General features: G+C 46.5%; 2 protein-coding genes across 2 annotated transcripts in view; one reads left to right on the forward strand and one right to left on the reverse strand.

Moving 5' to 3' along the window:
• Positions 1-9,569, reverse strand: LOC311311208 (F-actin-capping protein subunit alpha-1). The gene is made up of 10 exons (XM_084440880.1): positions 9,467-9,569; positions 5,659-5,722; positions 5,469-5,520; positions 5,209-5,272; positions 4,895-5,101; positions 2,618-2,697; positions 2,351-2,429; positions 2,131-2,202; positions 1,800-1,862; positions 1-1,465 (listed from the first exon to the last, which is right to left on the reverse strand). Exons 1-10 carry the CDS (start codon positions 9,503-9,505, stop codon positions 1,325-1,327), a joined length of 861 nt encoding a protein of 286 aa, XP_084297006.1. The 5' UTR covers positions 9,506-9,569; the 3' UTR covers positions 1-1,324.
• The window catches only part of st7l (suppression of tumorigenicity 7 like), a 19,797-nt gene continuing 8,876 nt past the window's right edge, over positions 9,533-20,453 (forward strand). Inside the window, exons 1-11 of the mRNA XM_084440879.1 lie at positions 9,533-9,794; positions 10,200-10,282; positions 10,613-10,772; positions 12,391-12,445; positions 12,580-12,695; positions 13,160-13,238; positions 13,526-13,614; positions 14,017-14,117; positions 14,423-14,537; positions 14,632-14,704; positions 15,136-15,238. Coding sequence (XP_084297005.1) covers positions 9,623-9,794; positions 10,200-10,282; positions 10,613-10,772; positions 12,391-12,445; positions 12,580-12,695; positions 13,160-13,238; positions 13,526-13,614; positions 14,017-14,117; positions 14,423-14,537; positions 14,632-14,704; positions 15,136-15,238 — 1,146 coding nt within the window. The 5' untranslated portion in view covers positions 9,533-9,622. The remainder of the gene's footprint in view (positions 9,795-10,199; positions 10,283-10,612; positions 10,773-12,390; positions 12,446-12,579; positions 12,696-13,159; positions 13,239-13,525; positions 13,615-14,016; positions 14,118-14,422; positions 14,538-14,631; positions 14,705-15,135; positions 15,239-20,453) is intronic.

The following is a 20,453-nucleotide window of genomic DNA, read 5'->3' on the forward strand; positions in this document are numbered from 1 at the left end:
ATATGTATTTATTGTCCATAATCACAGTTTAATACACTGGACACAGGAAATGTACACAGCAACACAGATACAGATACAAACTGTTGAAATTGGTGCATTTCTACAGTACGTGTGCTTCATTACAAAGTGCTAATCCGCAATGACCTCATTTCAACTGATTTCCCTTTGAATTCCCCACGTGGTGGGAAGCAGGATTCATCTAATTCTCACTTTTTCAGTATTATGCAATGACAGACCGATTAATTATATGCAGCATTTACAATAAATACACATTTGGCACCAACTCATAATCTAATTTAAATCCAAGGCTCTTAAAATGTATATCCATGCTGTAACAATCACCTGCTTAGAGAACTTATCATCACAATAATTAAAACATCATTTTTGGTGCAACTCCTTTATTCCTTTTTGAATCATAAATGTTCTGTTGTCACATTTTGTATAAAAAAATATAGCGGAAGCTGGAGGCAAGACAGCTGACAGGAAGTGGATGAGAGCTCTGGCATCACCACGACAACAGCTGCTCCAGACACTAGAGTCAGCCTGGTGAACCAGCCTGGTCCGGCCCACTCCCGTTCAGGCTGGCTCACCAGGCTACTTGAAAGAGGCAAACGGACTAATCTTCAGTCAAGGACAACAGGGAAAGCCAGAGGCTAACAGTTGTCCAGCGATGCAGACAAGGATACGGAGACGTGTGCTCGTTCAGGGCGGACAGAGAAGACAACGCGTACGTGGGGGGCGGTAGGGGACTGATATACTGCACATCAATTCCAGAGGACACTTAGTTGCATATTTGCCTTTTTCTATGAAATAATATGGATCTTGAGGCATATGTGAGCAAGGTTGTCAGAAGAGGGTGAGCTGTGTGTGTGTGTGTGTGGGGGGGGGGGGGGGGGGGGGGAGGGGGGCATGATTATAATTTAATGGATCAAAAAATGGTGTGTATGAGCAGTGTAGGCTACATTTATAGGAGATGACCCAAACTTTCACAGTGTCACTGAAGGCATAATTCGTTTGAACAAAAAATTAGTAAATGACCCAGAGCTCAATCATCCAAACGTCCCTCTTCTTACGAAGGCATCACATGTGGAGGGCAGTCATCCCCTGGCAGTCGGACCGAAAAAAATAAAAAATAAATAAACAACCCACAAATCAAACTATGTCTTTCTCCAAAATAAATCAAAACACATGACATCACACATCAGACCACCCTTGGTTTGCTCATGACTACATTTCTGTTTCTCCCTCTCTCCTTCCCTCCCTCCCTCTCACTTTCTCTCCGTTTGTCCTTGCGTACAGTAACACCGGTAGCAGGGCGGGGTCTCTAAGCGTTCTGCATCTCCTTGCCGATCTTGTAGCTGAGGATCTTGTTCCAGTCGATCTTGGTGCGTGTGACGGGGAGCTGGCGGCGCAAGGCTTTGAAGGTGGTGTCGGACATGGTCTGGTAGTTCTCGCTGATGGCCGTCTAGAGAGGGGTCCGAGAGAGACTTGAGACTTTGGGGTTCACGGCGGTCAAAAACACGCGGGCGACTCGAGGCGCCTGGGTCGCCCGACTGATCTACAAGTCACCTGTCGTCCTAAATACACAGTCCTTATGATTTGTAGATTAGTCAGACAGTGCGGGCGCTTTGAGCCACCTGCGTGTTCTTGACTGCTGCAAACACACCGTTCCGCAGAACTGCTCCTTACGGACGATTACAGTAATTATCAGTTTATACTCATCCTTTCATCTCAAGTTACATTTTGTTTTCATGTTTGTGAAGGCTAAAATCAGTGAAGTCTTAGAAACAGCTGCGTACCTGGTATTCGTTCTCTGCATCTTCAATGATTTTCACAAACTCCTTGGCGGTTTGAGACTCGTTCTGTGGAAACAAGAAAAGCGCTGGATAGGAATCTTTCACATAAGAGCGTAATGTTCAGGTTTTGAGTCCGTCACCATGAGCATTTAAAATTAAAAATGTTTCTAAGTCTCTATCCAAGGAGTTTTCTTTGAAACATTGAGGTGTGCGAGTCCTCCTCTACTTGAATATTTTGATCTTCATTAAGACTACCACACCCTCTACCAACCACTCAAAGAAGGACCAAGAAAGGCGCAACAGTCCACCCGTCTTTCCCAACGAGAGAACTCACAGAAACGGTCAGCGACTCCTGGATGTCTTTATGGCTGACCAGCTGCACGTTCCCGTCCTCATAGTAGTGAACCTGAAGAAGAGACGAGAGAGACAGAAATCATACTATATATATAACATATTCTCAGCCTTACTAGAACGAGCGTGTCATGTATTGTAGGAGCTCTGTGAAGAGGTGTTTGGCTGACGGCGCGTGGCAGCAGAGCGCTGGGCGGCTGTACCTGGATCTTCAGGACTCCCACCACCTGAGCTGTAGCCTGGGAGATGCTGAACTTCCACTCAGACCGGCAGCGACCGTTCCTGAGAAAATACACAACGTCAGTGCTTGTGCATACTGTACCTGTGTCTATACATTAAAACAATACACAAACAGACTATCCCGCCTTTAACGGCATTAAAACAATATACAAACAGACTATCCAGCCTTTAATGGCAGTGTCATATTGATCAGCTTTCGGCAATGTTGTCAAATGCCGTGGCCGACTCACCAGAAGTTTTTTGGTTGGAATTGATGACCTTCAATGCAGGCAATTATGGTTTGCTGGCCATCAATTGTTTTCCCATAGACCTGTATGAGAGAAGCAGAGAGACTTCATACTTCGTAGTCCAAGTTATTTATCACTAGATCCCATTACCTGTAGTTACAGTAGCCTCCTGTGTCTTTTTATGCGTGTTATGTTCTTGTTTTTAGGGGCCGGGCAGCTCAGCTGCCGGTTCTTCTTGTATTTGCTAATATTCTTCTTCTTCCTAGGAAGCCTGACTTCCCATGCAGGAAAAATCACCATACTTTGCACATAGGTCCAGTCCTATGCCAGAAGTCCTCAACTGGCATTGTGGGCTAATAGTCCTGATGGTGGCGCTATAGCAACAGGCTAAAGTTTAAAACTAAAAAATCATAACAAATCAGCCTAACGTGCCATCACTTTGCAACCATCACCAAAATGCAGGCCCAATGAGTAGAAGCCCATCACTCTATTTCTCTCAAAATCTGTAAAACCTAGCAAACCTATCTCCTCCCACATGTTGTGGTCAATTGACACCACAATTGCTACACTATCTTCAGACTCTCAAACTATCTACACAGATTTTTGAAATATCAAAAATTGAGCCCAAGGCACATACATATTTTTTTGTATAAACTATTGTATGCAGCTACTGCAAATTCTCACTCAATAAATCTCCAATGTTCATGAAAAAAGTGGCAAGCATTTCATGACATGGTAGATTTTTCAGAATTTAATCTCGAAAACTGAATTTTTGACAATATTTTGAATTCTGTCCCAATTTTGTCCCCTCAAACTATTGCTGTTCATACAGGAAAAAATACACTACCCACAATCCTATAGTGCAACAGCAATGTCTCCACCAATCAGAGACGTTGTTGTTGGCAACCCCGCCCAAATAGGGGACCCTAGGACTACAACTGGCTAAGCCGCATGTACACTGTGCGATAAAACCCACGATTCTGAGGTCGTAAGGTGGTCGTGGGTTGTCGCAGACAATCGTAGCTCATCGTATGCAAAATCGGGACTCGCAAGTCGCACAGTGTGAGAAGGTGTACGATCTGCGATTCATTGCTACGACGTTCTACGATGAGGCTACGATCTCCCGACAAAATATCTGGCATGTCATATATTTTCGTTGTAGATTGCAGATCACATAGAACTTTAGCCAAGATGAATCGTGGGCATAATTGTGGCTGACATAAATTGTATAGTGTGAATACAAATTGCATAGTGTGAATACACACGTCGTATGGTCGTATGGTCTTGAGACAGAGTCCGGTCGTACAGTGGGAAGGGATCCCTGATCTACGATTTTTTCAGTCGTACAGTGTACAGAAGGAGACCTGTACCACTGATTGTTTGATTGGTTTGTCACCTTCTAGTTGGAAAATGTTTAATGCAGCTTCAAGCTAGATCAGGCCAGCCTGTTTAATCTAATTTGTAGAAGTTACTGTTTCTTCATCTTGTTTGTGTTTCGTCATCTGACCAGTCTTTTGTCAGTTTAAATCTCTCTTAATCAGTCCCACCTGTGTTCAATCCAAAAATCAATTCAGTCAGTGAATCCATGCTCAATCCAGAGTCCCACAACGCATTTGACTGATTGAGCACAGCTGCAATTAATCTGCAATTAGCAAGAAGAGCCAAAAAACCTTTCAAACCCCAGCCGGTTTGTTGCACATGGAGCAGATAAATAGAAAGACAAAGGCCAAATGGCCAGCTTCTCACTTGGCAGGTATAGTAGAGTAGCTAAACAAGAACATGACCTTCCCTTGTCTAAGGTTGTGAGTTCAAGCCTTGGATGATGCAGAATAAATATGCTACTCAGGCATTGTACTGTGTGGATCTCGGGCACATGATTTTGAATATATTTTTTAATTAAGTGGGAAGTTTCAAATAATTAGGTTCTGGGCAGAGACCCTCATGTATTTGTCATTTGTCTCCTCTTCCTCTGTAAAATTGGTTTCGGCCGGCCCTGACCCAGTGCTGCGCGGTAGCTGTAATTAATTTACTACCATAGTTTATCATTTGATTTAATGAAGCTCTGTGACCTCTGTTCTGTGAAAGGTGCTATATAAATACAATTTACTTAAATTATTTTTCAGTCTATATATCCTATAGTTAGTTTAGCACTAGTCAACATAGCCTCACTGCAATAATATTTTAAACCTACTGTATATTAATCCAGACTAGACGATAACATTTACAAAAACTGCCAACTTGTATAGATTTGAGCGGAGCCCGATCAGAGGGGGGACCTACGGTGCAGACTCCGCTCGGGTAGTGCTCCTTCACGTAGGCCCTCAGGGCCTCGTCACAGGCCTCCCTCCAGGGCCTCAGAGCCGCCTCGCCCTCGTGGGGCTGGGGGTCACTGGCCTCCTTCCTCAGGTGGTCAAACTTGAAGGACAGCTTATTACGGGGGTCGAAGAACCGTCCGTGGCCCAGGTCTCCATGTTCCGTTATAAGAACCTGGAGGAGGGAGAGATAAAGTTAAATTAACATCATTGCTGGATGCTTTACAGATCATAGCAGAGAGGTGCACTTGTGCTTGGAAACTAATTTCTTGACCGACTTACCTGATCATCTTGCCCCTCAATTTTGGCAAGGGTGAACTGATCCATATTGTACTGGGCAAAGGCACTATTTCAGGGGGTGACATAAAATCGGCACTGTTGGTTAATACAATCACACAGCACAGTAATAAACACACACAGAACCTGAACTAGGTTTAAACCAAGAACATTCTCTCGCAGTATGTTCATTGTGTGTTTATTTGTTTATCTTGTATTGAAGTGAAGAATAGTTAATGGGGATCCAAAATAAACAATAGACTTACTGTGCTGCACCCTCTCTGAGCAGATTGTCATTGTTGAGCAGTAGCCGAACATCTGAAACCAGGAAGGAACACTGAGCCTTAGGTGAGTTAAGGTGTCAGATCATTTACCAAGTGAAAGCCTACATACAGGAGGAGAAGGAGGAGGAGGAGGAGGAGAATACAGAATGTTCCATTTCCTATGCAGACTCACCATTGAAGACTTCATTGAACTCTCCGGGTGGAGCGTGGATGACGAAGTTAGCAGCGATACGGACCTGAGAGAGGAAGTAGGTCATATTGTCATGACTGACATCAACCACAAGCTTTAGGGCCGACTAACATTTCTCATCAGTGTACACACAATATCCCGTAATGACAAAGTGAAAAAGGTTTTTAGACATGGCTTGAAAATGTATTCAAAATAAAACGTGAAAATTCATTCCCAGTAACTTTTATCCTGGCGAGCTCACATTCGATTTCATTCCGCAGATCAGTCTGGACATCCAACCGTTGTAATGGAATCCGCTCACACAGAAATGTGTTCGTGCCAATCACAACCGTTTATCTTATATGGGGCGGGTTTAATAAGATGACGGAACAGAGGTCTATCCAATTGCGTCCAGAGGCATTTTGATCTACGCCCGCTGGTAATGCCCCTTGGGAATCGGAAAGCAACTGTGAGTTTCCAGACCCTTCGCATTTTTGCGAATTGAGTCTGGTGAAGCCAGGCTAGATCCCTTTGTTATGACACTCAAAATTGAGCTCAGGTGCATCCTGTTTCCACTCATAATCCTTGAGATGTTTCTACTTGATTGGAGTCCATCGGTGGTAAATTCAATTGATTGGACATAATTTGGAAAGGCACACACCTGTCTATATAAGGTCCCACAGTTGACAGTGCATGTCAGAGCATAAACCAAGCAATGAAGTCAAAGGAATTGTCTGTAGACCTCCGAGACAGGATTGTATCAAGGCACAGATCTGGGGAAGAGCACAAAAACTTTCTGCAGCATTGAAGGTCCCAACGAGCACAGTGGTCTCCATCATTCATAAATGGAAGAAGTTTGGAACCACCAGGACTCTTCCTAGAGCTGGCCGCCCGACCAAACTGAGTAATCGGGGGAGAAGGGCCTTGGTCAGGGAGGTGACCGAGAACCCGATTGTAACTCTGACAGAGCTCCAGTGTTCCTCTACGGAGATGGGAGAATCTTCCAGAAGGACAACCATCTCTGCAGCACTCCACCAATCAGGCCTTTATGGTAGAGAGGCCAGACAGAAGCCTCTCCTCAGTAAAAGGCACATGACAGAACGCTTGGAGTTTGCCAAAAGGCACCTAAAGGACTCAGACCATCAGAAACAAGATTCTCTGGTCTGATGAAACCAAGATTGAACTCTTTGGCCTGAACACCATGTGGCTGGAGGAAATCAGGCACCACTCATCACCTGGCTGGCTAATATCATCCCCTCAGTGAAGCATGGTGGTGGCAGCATCATGCTGTGGGGATGTTTTTCAGCGACATGAATTAGGATAGAGGGAATGATGAACAGAGCAAAGTACAGAGAGATCATTGATTAAACTTGCTCCAGAGTGCCCTGGACCTCAGACTGGGGCAAAAGTTCACCTTCCAACATGACAACGAACCCTAAGCAGACAGCCAAGACAGCGAAGGAGTGGCTACGGGACAAATCTGTGAATGTCCTTGAGTGACCCAGCCAGAGCCCAGACATGAACCCGATTGAACATCTCATTAGCCCTGTTTTAAGGTTACTTATGATCATATACAATGGTTCAGATCAAAACGTTGACAAAACTAGCACTTTTGAGAAAGTCTGATAATTGCTCTACCACCGTTTTGGTCATACAATGGCGGGCACCATGAAAAATCATTCAAAAAACATGTTAAACTCTCAATTTCAAAGACAAGGTACTCACCAAGGTGTTAGTTGGCGTTCTGACATATAATTCGCCATAAAGTAAGATTCTAGTTCATCTGGAAAGGCTTTTTTAAATATTTAGCATAGATCTATTTAGTCGCAGCACATACGTGTGTACACTTCCGCAAACTAGGTAGCCTAGCAACATAAAGAATAACAAAAGCTACCGTAAGTAGTTCCGCTTCCTGAATCCCCTCTGCGGATTGATCTACACATCTACAACGGTCGCTTCAATACAAGTCAATGGATTTCATAAAATGATCAATAAAACCCTACAGGATTCATACTTTGTGGCGAATTTGATGTCAGAACACCAACGGACACCAATTACCCCCTCGGTGAGCTTCTTGTCTTTGAAATCGAGAGTTTAACATGTTTTTGAATGATTTTTCAAGGTGCCAACCCACATCCATTGTATGACCTAAACGGTAGAGCAATTATCAGACTTTCTCAAAAATGCTAGTTTTTTCTACTTTTTGATCTGAACCATTGTATATGATCATAAGTAACCTTAAACAGGGCTAAACATGTATTTTCCCTTTACTACTCCTTTAAGGCTATAATCGCTCCCAAAGGTGCCTTAACACAGTACTGAGCAGAGGGTCTGAATACTTAAGTAAGTACATGTGATATTTCTTTCTTTTTTCCTCCTCTATACATTTGCAAACATTTCTAAAAAACTTTTTTCACTTTGTCATTATGGGGTATTGCATGTAGATCTGCAAAGAAAATGAATTTAATCCATTTTGAAATATAGCTGTAACATAACAATGTGGAAAAAGAGAAGGGGTGTGAGTCCTTTCCGGATGCACTGTGTCAATTACTGCAATCTGCTGCAGGTGAGCGAAACCTGAGATAGTACTGTACACTTGGCCTACTATAGCTTATTCACCCGCTAACAAAAACCTGCCAACTTCCTGTTTTGGGTAGGCTGGTACAGTATTTCTATACTCAGTGGCATCTCATAAGACCCCACTAGAGAGAGACAGAGCGACCCATCCTCTCTGCAGCCACAGGAGTGCCTCTCTACCGTGGCCACTCCTTAGATGGCAGGGGCCGGGGCCCGGGGCTTTTCTTAGCTGCTCTAATGCCTGTGTAAGCATGTGGCCAGCCCGAGGGAAGCAGGCAGGGAGGAACAAGACTCCCATGTTTGCTATGGGCCTTTCTGCATGTCTGAAGCACTGTGCTGTCAGCTAGCAGTCAATGGTACTAGTAGGCAGAACTGTTGTGCAGAACTGAGGGCTTAGGTCTGCACAACATCCACAACCAGATCCAAAGGATTTGGGGGTTATTGGCTCTACTCATGTATATCTATTACACTGAGAGTGCTGTGCAATGTTGTCAATGAGGAGGAACCTGTCAACAACAGTCATTGGCCCATGCCTGTTCCAGCAAACAAAGCATAGTGATATCCGCAATTTGCAAAACACTTTCTTCATGCAGCTGGTCTGTACACGCTCCTGACCGCATTTGTTATGGCGGCTGTCATTGATAAGGCAGGAATGCCGAGGACTAGAGGGAGAGCATGTCTCTGCATGCTGAAGACTGCAAGGTAACTTTCAATGCAGACCTGAGCTAACGTTAGGGACAGGGAGGGGGCAGTTAATCCTGGATATAGCTGGCAAATAGAGAGTAGTCTAAGCTGGCAAATACAGGGCTATAACTTGCTGGTTACTCGCTAAATTATTACGCCCAGCAGAGCTTATAAACTGCCAAGGACTGTGTCCAGATGGAGTCTGCACTTATACAGGAAGTTAACGTTAGCTACATTCGAGGAAACCACTAAAAGACGCCCTCTCCTCGCTCAGGAGAAGCTTGCGCGCGGAGCAGTGAAACTTAATCCTAACGTTATACTCAATTCTATTTTAAGACTACCTACCGTTAGCTAACGTATAAGGCCCCGAAGCTCATACCAACATAACAAAAGCCTCAAATAAATTAACTGTCAAATTTAAGCTAGCCACCATATGCTACTAGCAAACACGCCCAAATTACAGCTAGCTAAGCACATAAATGCACAATAAACACACACTATCCATATATGCAATGATGACCAACGCGTATCATAATAGCAGTATTGATACCTTATCCTCCTCGGTGAGTTGCTCTTCGAAATCAGCCATCTTTCAGATGATCTTAGTCTCAAACTGAGCTAGCTGCTATCTGGCTAACTGCCGGACTGACAGCTCCAGGAAGCTCTACCTGGTCACGTGCCTCCTCTGTTTACACACATCCGGGAAATGATGGAGGACGCTGCCAGCAGTAATCCTCAATCTTTGGGATTTACTGACAAATTAAAATCATGGCTCTCCTGGTCCTGGACATACATATGCGGCGTTTGGTTCATCATGGTTTTGACCATGATATATGTGCTAAGAAGCCCCTTGAAACTGCAGGATACACTCACGTCAGGTTAGTAAATGCAGAGCCATAGCTAGCTAGCTAGTGCTAGTATCGCTAGCTAGCCGTTTAGCTAATGACAAAACATCTGACAGCTCGGGAGAGTGTGTGACAGACCGACAGATCTTTTGAAAGGTTGACAGAGCCCCTCCCAGGCAGCTAGCTTAGCATGAGCTAACAGTATCTGTGGTGAATGTACCATTAACGAGCGTCTTAAACAGGCGGAAATTGTTCATTCATTGTCACTAATGTGGGGTGCAGTGAAAACGGTTTTCTAACGCAGAATGAGCATCCATGAACGTAAATGGCTATCTAGATATAGCTAGTAAATGTTAGTACGGGTATTGGTAATGCTATAGGCTAATTTGAGCTGCATGCAATCGTATCTAACACAACTGGACTTGTCTATTATTTCAGCATCTGTGTTCCTGAATACACTGACCCCTAAATTCTATGTGGCACTCACTGGAACCTCCTCTCTCATCTCTGGTTTAATCCTGGTGAGTTGTGCTCATCAGTCTAGATATCACTCACAGTATGGGATTAGCGATGTGAGTTCATCCTTGCACATAGATTTAGTTTCATTGCTCTCTGTGGATGACTCATCCACATGGTAGGATTGGAAATCATACATTGGCATATGTTCAAATAAGATTGGTCTCTGTATAATTTGAACATTTCATTGTACATGTTCCCTGTATCTTGTATATGACGAGCATAATTGAATCCTTGATTCTCTGTATGTTTACATAAATACAGCCAACTATTATTTGGTCTCCCAGCCTTGCTCCCTATTTAACTGTCTGATTGTCCCCCTCCATTCCCCCCAGATATTTGAGTGGTGGTACTTCCGTAAGTATGGGACTTCCTTCATCGAGCAGGTGTCTGTGAGCCACCTGCGCCCCCTGCTGGGAGGGGTGGAGACCAGCAGCACCACCGGCCTGTTCTCCTCGGTCAATGGAGAAGCAGAACCCAGGCCCAGTGTCTCAGGTAGCGAACTAGCAAACTTCATTCATACAGTACATTTCATACAACAATGCATTATGATTCATAAGGTTTTGTTCTCTGCTAGTCTCGCATGGCCAGACCTATCTCCACACTTCATTTATGCTACTGTACAATAGAATAGAAAGTGCATTTGCCATGTGTGACAAGTATGGATACAGGTACATTGGAATTCTTGTAATCCATTGTCCTTACAGTATCTTATCAGTGCTAATCACTTCCTCATTCCAGTCCTAGGTATTCAGCTAGACATTTAAAGGTTCCCAAACTGGCAATTTACTATCCGTCATCTAGCAGTCTATCAATATCATCCTCATCTACTTATCCTATCCGATCATAGATGACTATGTCTGTGTCCATGGTGTGGGCAGTGCAATCAAATAACGTTCAAGTATACAAGTGCATCGTGTTCAATTGTTCAAGTGTTGTCAGGTGTTGGTTCAGGTGTTCAAGTGTACAGTAGTGCAACAGGTCTGAAAATCGCAACCGTTTTGGCTGCATATGCTCCGGAAATGTAATCTCAAAATATAATTGCGACCTTTTTTCCATTCGGATTTGCTAGTATGCATGCACTCACATGCTGTGTTGTGCGTTTGCGGCAGTGGTTAAAATGAAAGTGTTCCTCCCGGGGTTTGGACTGGGACAAAGCTCTGGACTTCACCAACGCAGTTAGCAAGTTATCAAGCTCAAGTTATCCAACAGACAATGCTTTCTCTATGGGAATGTGGAGCCTCTTCTCCCTTCATTGACATGAAACCGCTACAGAAGCCTACATGTTTGGCCTGACAACCTACATTATAATCACAGTGCCTTGATGTGCCCTCACAAATGTTCTCTCTCTCTCTCTCTCTCTCTCTCTCTCTCTCTCTCTCTCTCACTCTCTCTCTTATATATATATATATATATATATAGAGAGAGAGAGAGAGAGGGAGAGAGAGAAACATTTGTGTATATATACTGCTCAAAATTTAAGGGAACACTTCCTCACACTTAATTACATCCAGCTCTCAATGGGTTAATGATTTTAGTTTCCATTGACCATCATTTTGTTCTCGGCAAATTGCACAATGTAATCAATAAAGATTTTCAACTTGGTTATTTGGTTCATGGAGATCCGCCATGATGATTGATGACTGACGTTCCCTTTATTTCTTTGAGCAGTGTATATGGGGGGGGGGGGGGTGTCTGGCTGGTGTTGGAGATTAATTCCTGGACTCATTACCATTCGAGGATGGCGGGGGGGGACGACGACGCTGTATTTCTTTAAACCCAATCACAATTGTCTTGGGCGGAGCTGTTCTTGTTGTTACACATACTCTGGATTGGCCGACCACATGAATCGGCGCCACTGCTTGGGCGGTAATAAACCAATGACAAGGCTTATCCCCAAAATCTACATACGTCGAGTCAGACTAGCTCTCCACCAACATGATGATCCTGATTTCTTGACGCGGACGGAACCTTGTCCTAAATTTAAAAGCATGACTTTTATGAGTTTCAGCTGAAGGAGACAGCTCAACAGGACCCCATGTTCCTCTGACTGTGTGACTGTGTGACCGAATGCCCGAATAATGATATAGGATGGTTTGACTGTGTTCTGCAGAGTGCAAGGTGTGGAGGAACCCTTTAAACCTGTTCAGAGGAGCGGAGTACAGCAGGTAGGCCTGTGGGTCACAACTACGTCATCAGTCACAGACCACAACAACCTCGTTACTCCAGATTCAAGGTTCACCATAGCACCAGATTACCTTTCTTACTGGATGCCAGGTTTGTCATGATGCGTTCTGTGCAGGTACACCTGGGTGACCGGAAAGGAGCCACTGACATACTATGACATGAACCTGTCTGCTCAAGATCACCAGACCTTCTTCACTGGGGACACTCAGCAGCTGAAGCCAGAGGATACCGGTTGGTCCTTTCCCACAGTTTTTAGTTGTTATGTTAATTGTTGCCTAAAGCCTTGGTTATACTGCAAAAATGGACGCCCCGCGGACACGTAGGGGTTCTGTTTATACTTCTCCTGTAGTCCGCTGGGAGGACGCGGCAGTCGGTGCTCTCATAGCGTAGAGGACACCGAGACAAGTACGCAGGCACGTGGATATCCACACACGCGCACGCCCTCTGATGATGAAGGCTACGTCACACAGACCCTCGCGTACTAGCGGACGTGGAGAGTACAACCAGGGCTTTAGAGTTAGTCGTTGTCCCGGAGTTAAAGCCGTCTGTGAATGCCGTGGAATGAAAGCAGCCCCTGATACATTTGAGCCCTTCATCTGATTACGGACCCTGGCCGGGTCGGCAGTTTGCTGGGATGTTGTCGGTGTCCCTCGTGGTTCCACGTTGACCAGGTTGTTGTTGTTGTTGTGTTGCAGTGATGCAGAAGGCCTGGAGAGAGAGGAACCCACAGGCCAGGATCAGGGCTGCTTACCAGGCCATAGAGATCAACCATGAGTATGTTCCCAGTTCCCACTCTCTCACACACTGCTACCTGCTGCCAGCTGCAGACATAGCTTTGGATATAGCACACCTTATATCCTTGATATGATGCTCGTTGACACAGCTACACTCTGTAGATCAGGGGTGCCCAATACGTCGATCACGATTGACCAGCAGGTCGCAGAGGCTATGCTGGTAGGCCACCGTAAGAAAACTTACTGCCTTAGGATGTACGTTAAGGTATGCAACAGGTAGTGTAGTGAGCCCTAACTGAACACTGGTGTCCTGTATGTGGCGTTCAGGTGTGCTGCTGCCTACGTGCTGCTGGCGGAGGAGGAGGCCACGACCATCACGGAGGCGGAGAGGCTGTTCAAACAGGCCCTCAGGAGCGGTGAGGGGCCCCTGGCTGCTTTCATACTCATACCATGACTAACACAGGAAGGACCGTTTTGATGACTGGTTCAGAAATGTATTGTACTTACTGTATTGATGTCTGATGTTGTTAGTTAGTTTCCTTGTCAGGAAAAGTAAAGTCTGCACACCAGAAATATGCTCCCAGGATTTTGAATTGACGTTTCGGTCTACAAGCCCTTCGTCAGTCGGACTCTACACTACTTTTCCCAATGAGTTTTTTTTTCTGTCTAGCACCCAGTTTTTAACATTTTGGATGTGCGTGCCTTTGTCCGTTTTCCGTTAGTTAAACTTGTATCTCCTTATTCAACGTACACAAAGGCGTATCAGTGTCTCTCTCTCACACCCTGTATATATCTCTCCATCTCTCCTTCTCTCATAGCGGGTAAAGACATCAACTTGCTGGTGTATATCAAACGCAGGCTGGCCATGTGCGCCCGTAAGCTGGGAAGGATCAAGGAGGCGGTTAAAATGATGAGAGATGTGAGCTTCCGTCTCCCGACGTACTGTCGTTAATTAGCGTAATGTGCCAACGTAGCTCCCGTTTCAGCCATTCCAGTTTGGACAGTACAGTCAACTCAGTAGTCTCTTGTTGCATAGCTCTAATTCAAACCTGTCCATTGCATAATGTTGACTATCCAACCTGGAAATGCTGTGGAAACTGGATATCAAAGTTTTGTTTGTTTGTCAGACTACATCATACAGGACGACGAGCAGTGAAATGTCTATATTGAGGAGTGCCCATCCAGTCTACTGACCCTGTCCACGGCTCCTTCTCCCCCCTCTAGTTAATGAAAGAGTTCCCCCTGCTGGGGATGTTGAATATACACGAAAACCTCTTGGAGGCGCTCTTAGAGCTGCAGGCGTACGCTGATGTGCAAGCGGTCCTCGCCAAATATGACGGTGAGAAACGGATGAGTCGGGCTGTGTCGTTGTGCTCTGTACCCTTACTCGCTGCATGAAGTAATTAAGTTGTGTCCCTCCCCTCCTGCCGTAGATATCAGCTTGCCTAAGTCAGCCACGATATGCTACACCTCTGCTCTGCTGAAAGCGCGGGCCGTATCAGATAAGTAGGTTTCTGTTCTACACGTCACGTTTCTGACCGATGTGTTGTTGGGCTGTAGTTGCCATTGATCGATCCCCTCCTCTCCTGTCCTCTAACCTCCTCCCTTCATCTCCTCTCCTCCTGTTCTCTTCTCCTCCTTTCCTCTCGTCTCTTCTCCTTCCTTCCTCCCGTCTCCCCTCTCATTCCACTCCCTTTTCCCTTCCCCTCCTCTCCTATCCTCTCCTATCCTCTCCTCCCCTCTCCTATCCCCTCCTATCCTCCCCTCCCCTCCCCTCCCCTCTCCTCTGCTCTCCTCTCCTCTCCTCTCCTCTCCTCTCCTCTCCTCTCCTCTCCTCTCCTCTCCTCTCCTCTCCTCTCCTCTCCTCTCCTCTCCTCTCCTCCTCTCTCCTCTCTCCTCTCTCCTCTCTCCTCCTCTCCTCCTCCTCTGATCTTTAGGTTTTCTCCAGAGGCGGCGTCCAGAAGGGGTCTGAGTACTGCAGAGATGACCGCTGTGGAGGCCATACACAGAGCTGTGGAGTTCAACCCACACGTGCCAAAGGTCAGTCGGACACACTCCCTCTGAAGATCCGGATCCATCGGAAAAGAACAAAAACTACACCTTTAATAATTCAATCACTCCAGTCCTTATATGGCACCTTGATATGTACAGTATGTCCTTTATCAGGGGGCTGTCTTTCCATAGAAAAGAACAGACAGAGCAGCGCACATTAAATAACAATCTGAGACAAAAAATCTCACCATTTATTCTCAGCCAAGAGACAAAGGACAGTGGTACAGAGCGTATCTCTGTAGGTGCTGGGCGTGGCCTTATATTACATATAGAATAATTGACGACAGGTGATACATTGTCGCAAAGAAGGTAATGATCAATCAAACAACAGTGGTAATTGACATGCATACATGTGAACTAAAAACAGTTGACTCATTAGAAGACTACAGTATATTCAAAGCACATTATTAGGTATAGATATAGTCTACTGCAGTAGAAGAAATTCTCTGTCTCACAGCTTTCTGCAAAAAAATATAACGGCTGCAGCAAAAAATCATATTTGGGGTTTAATTTCCCAATCAGTCAGTGCCATTGGTGTGTGTAAACGCGGAAGACTGCAAACGGAGGTGGAATGATTTTAAAAGACGAACAAAGGAAAAATGGTAATTTTATGTTATGCAAGATGCAGCACGCTACGATGATCTGGCATAGACTACGTTTGGGGGAGTGTATAACATTGCCCCACCGGTACGATCTAGGCATCTAAACGGCTTTTCAGGATTCCAAATGTGCACTCAATCACACCGCGCGTCCTGATGTGAGCCCGGTTGTACGCCGCCTCTCCAACGTTGGAAGGATTACGCACGGGAGTCATCATCCATGGCTGAAGATGATACCTATAGGGAATGCGCAGTTTCGCGTAACGACTATTATATGCACAGTTTCGCGCTATGTAGGCTATTATAAATAAGTATTATTCATTGGGGGAGCTTGGACTTGCTGGGGACTGGTGGAGAGACGCATAGTCTACAGAGCCTCCCCAGATGCGACTTCATCCTCCAGTTGGCTGAAGAGCTGCGCGCTCTGGCGTCCAAACAGGTACCGGCGGCACCCCGCAGTGTCCACAGAAGAATACCCCCCCAAAAAATGCCTGCATGGTGAAGACAAGCTACAGCAAGAACAGAACTGTCTACCAATGCATGAAGTGCACCAAAGCTGTCTGTGGCAGTTGCACTGCCAAGGTGCAGAGGATATGTGCGAAGTGCATTTGAGCTGCCGCCTCAACCGCGCGTAAGAGCAGAGCGCATCAACTCGGGTATAGCCTACAACTAGTAGCCCATAGCCAATAAAACGGCTTATTGTTTTATTCATATATCAACTAGATAATTAGATAATTGTTAATTTTTTTAGATAATTATTAAACATCAAAGTTCTATGCTGCATCTGTAATCACAAGACCTATAGGCCTAGCCTACTGTAAAAAGTGATGCATTCTCATATATTAGCTTAGATAATTATTAATTAGATAAATATTATGTACCTACGTTCTACTGCATCTGTACAGTAGGCTACTGTTTTATTTGGATCCTCGGCCAAAATGCTGTTCTTTTAGCCGTTTCATCGATTTTTTTTCCTTTTGTGAAGTGTAGGCTATACTATTCTTGTAAAGTGTGAAGATAACATTTTGTTGTGTTATTTTATTGCCATATAGTCACCGTTTTTACGGTACGTCCATTGAACGGCTACTGGCCGATAAAGGTAGGCTATATAGTGAGCCGCGGTGGTTAGTGTTAAATCAAAAAGTGACATACTTCTTCTAAATATTCTCTCACGAACAACATGCCAGGCATTGCGATGCCTTCGCCTCTCAACAATCACTGCTGCCATGATCAGCGGAAAGGCTGGCCATGACACCCCTTGCGCTTAAATACCACCACGTCTCTGAAAACAGAATTAATTTCACTTTAACTGCGTGAAGCAATTGGCGCTGATCTTTGTGAATTGGGCGTTATTTTGCAATAATGTTCATTTGCATAGAAAGGGGAACATTCTCCGCCCATATTACCTAATTTAAATTTCAGCTAATAACACCGGCGCAGAGAAACGCTATGAGGAAGGCAAAGCAGTTAACACCGTATTTCACCCTTTGCGAGGGCTTTGTGAATAGCAGAGGTTATTTTTGACTTATTTGCACAGGTTTTGCGTCAGGAAAATCTGCGCAATCCTTTAGTGAATTCGCCCCTGTGTGTCTGAATCATCTGAGTACAGGACTAGTAGTAGAAGACACAACCCTCTTGACCTGAAATGTCTAATCTGGCCAGCAGGTGGCAGTATTGCTATGCGTTGTCAAAATACTGTCGCTTTTGAATGTGGGTGTTATACCGTAGCCTTGGCATTGCATTCTCTACATACCGTACCCCACCAACGCTGAAACACAGACTGCGTCTCAAAAGTCTTTTCTTGATAATGGGCGTCCTCTTTCCTTGCCTGCGCCCCACGTCTGAACACCTGAGGAGGAGGAGGAGGAGGAGGTGTGAGGGGAGGAACCTCAGATCTTTCCCTCCTCTGTGGTTTACTAAGTATCAAGTAAAGGCTTTTGAAAAATGGGTTTATCCTGAAGGAGGTGTTTTCTGCCTGATTATGCTCTTCTCCTGGCTCCTTATCCATCAGCGGTGGTCTACTCAGTCTCTGGAGTGTAGTGTGTGTTACTGTGTACCGTGGATGTGCATGGAACCAGGCTCTGACTCTGACTGGCTATACAGCGGGCCCCACCCTGGATCCCTGCACATGTAGACTAAACCTCCCTACAGAGCTCTTCCCACAGGGATTAGGGTTGGATGTCACACACACACACACACACACACACACACGTGTTGCATCTCCTCTTAGAGACAGAAAGGTGTGTGTGTGCGCGTGTGTGTGTGTGTGCGTGCGCCAGTCCCAGGCAGGCAGTGAGGGGGGAGCTCAAGCCTTTGATCCAGGCTTTGATCTAAGGACCGTCGTCCTGAGATTCTCCCTGTCCCCCAGCCGCCTAGGGGCATCACTCCCCTGCCCCCTCCCCCCCTCCACTCACCTCTCCCCCCCCCTGCTCCTCCCTACCCGACCCCCCCCCCTCTCCGCGCCACAGCGTTGACACACGGACAGATGAGTCCGACCCAGACAGCCGTGCTCCCAGAGAAAAACCCCTTATGTATCAGAGCTCCGCTCTTTCATGTCCTGATCCTGATACCCTAGACTGTTGTTGTGGCCGAGGCTAATCCACGGTCCGTGTCAAACTCCGTCCCGTCCAAGATGCGCTCCTCCGTCTCTTTCACCTGGCTGTCTCTCGGTGGGCGTGGCTGAACTTTGACCCCGGAGTCGCTTTGAGGAGTGCGCCGCTCACTCAGACAGCGGACGGTTTGGTTCTCAGGGCTTTGTTGACGTGAAAACGCGTATGAATCTTCTCCGGTATTTTAACCAGCTCAGAGAGAGGTCTCGTTTTTTGCTCGCCAGCACCTGACTGAGTTTAGGCCATTATCAGGGTGTCGAATGTTAAGTCGACAGCCGCGTTGCTGCGAGTCGGCTGCATCGATTTCAGTTATTCTCTTTCCGTAGGGAGTGAAGGTGTGTGTTTGTTTTGTCTGACCTGTCGGGGTGATGGGTGCACCTGTTGCGGAGTGGGGCCCTCTGCCAGGCCCCCCGGCTGGCTGCCCCTGACTGGCCCCGTCAAGGCAGATACCGCCGAGGCACTGGACTGGAGCGAAACACCCTGTTGTGGGTGGGCTGCCATTCCCTGCTACTCAAGCTGCTGCATTCTCTGGTTCAATCAACAAGACCCCCATACACACACACACACTCTCCCTGTCTCACCCCCTCTCTTTCACTGTCATACAAACACACACACACACGCACACACTTTTTTCCTCCCCCGGCCTTGTCAACCTGACCTCCCTGACGGCCCCTGCCACCCGCTAACTGGGAGTAATGAAGGGAAGATTAATGTCCATTCTGTGAGGTCAGGTCAGCGTGGGGAGTGTTAGCCATTTTAGCTTGTTTAGCTGCGCTAGCATTTTAGCTGCGTTGGGCTGCGCTAGTCCCGCTAACGCTGTTAGCTGCGTTAGCCATGTTAGCTTGTTAGATGTCATAAGCTGTGTTCGGAATCGCTCCCTCATTCCCTCACTCCCTATTCCCTATATAGGGTTCACCATGTAGTGAACTACCTAGGGAACGGAGAAAATGTAGGGTACATGCACTGTTCCCCGCAAATCAAGGTGAATTGTGGGTAATAAATAGTGGACTATATAGGGACCGAAAATTCCGTGGAGAATTCGGACACTACAAACAAAATGGCTGACGCCCTATATAGTGCACTATATAGCGAATAGGGAGCGATTCTGAACACAGCTATAGTGTTTTTTTCAGCGGCGTTAGCTCAGTTAGCTGTGCGAGGGCCAGCATCGCAGCAGCAGAGGATTATATGTTGGCGTCACGCTAATCTACATCACATGAGCAGACGGCATCGACTGCTCCACACACCCTAGCTGTTTTTGTGCTCAGCTTTTCCCTCCTGCCCCTATCTCTCTCTTTCTCTCCCTCCCTCCACCTCCACCTCTCCTTCCCTCCACGTCCCATTCCCCACCTCTCATCTCCTTTACCCCTCTCTCCTCTCCCCACCCGGGTCGTTTCTCACCACGCTCTCGCGGAGGCCGGTTAAAGAGCTCGGCTTAAGACCGGCCGGATGCCCGCTTGACCGACCAACTGTTGAGGACACCTGGATCCTGCTTCATGTTCGACCGCTCCTCTGGGCCGACCCTCGCTCATCTAACACGCCTCCCATCCAGGACTCGACGTTGAGAATAAAGGGGGGGGGGGGGGGGGGCGTTCCCAGGCGTTCCCAGGCGTTCCCAGGCGTTCCCAGGCGTTCCCAGGCGTTCAGACGGAGACTCGGACAGAGGAGGCGGCCGTAGTTGAGCAGGGGAGATGTGGGCTCTAACCCGGCCTGCAGTCGCTCGGCCAGTAACCCAGTATATCACCCCGCTGTGACGCCGTGAGACGCGTTGAGACCGAAGACACGTCCAGCCAGTGTGGGACCAAGGAAGGGGGGAGGGGCGGGAGGGCAGGGGGGTAGGGGGGGTGGTCTTGAGCCTCCTCAGTGTCCTAACAAGGACACACGCCTTGCAGAGGGAGGGAGGTATGGCCGAAAGACAGGGCGGCAAGCTGGAGGGCCAGAAGAGAGAGAGAGAGACAGACACGTAAGCAGGCATTGAGGGAGGCTGATGTCATT

Source organism: Borostomias antarcticus (genome assembly GCF_949987555.1).
Source record: "Borostomias antarcticus genome assembly, chromosome: 7".
Classification (NCBI taxonomy): Eukaryota; Metazoa; Chordata; class Actinopteri; order Stomiiformes; family Stomiidae; genus Borostomias; species Borostomias antarcticus.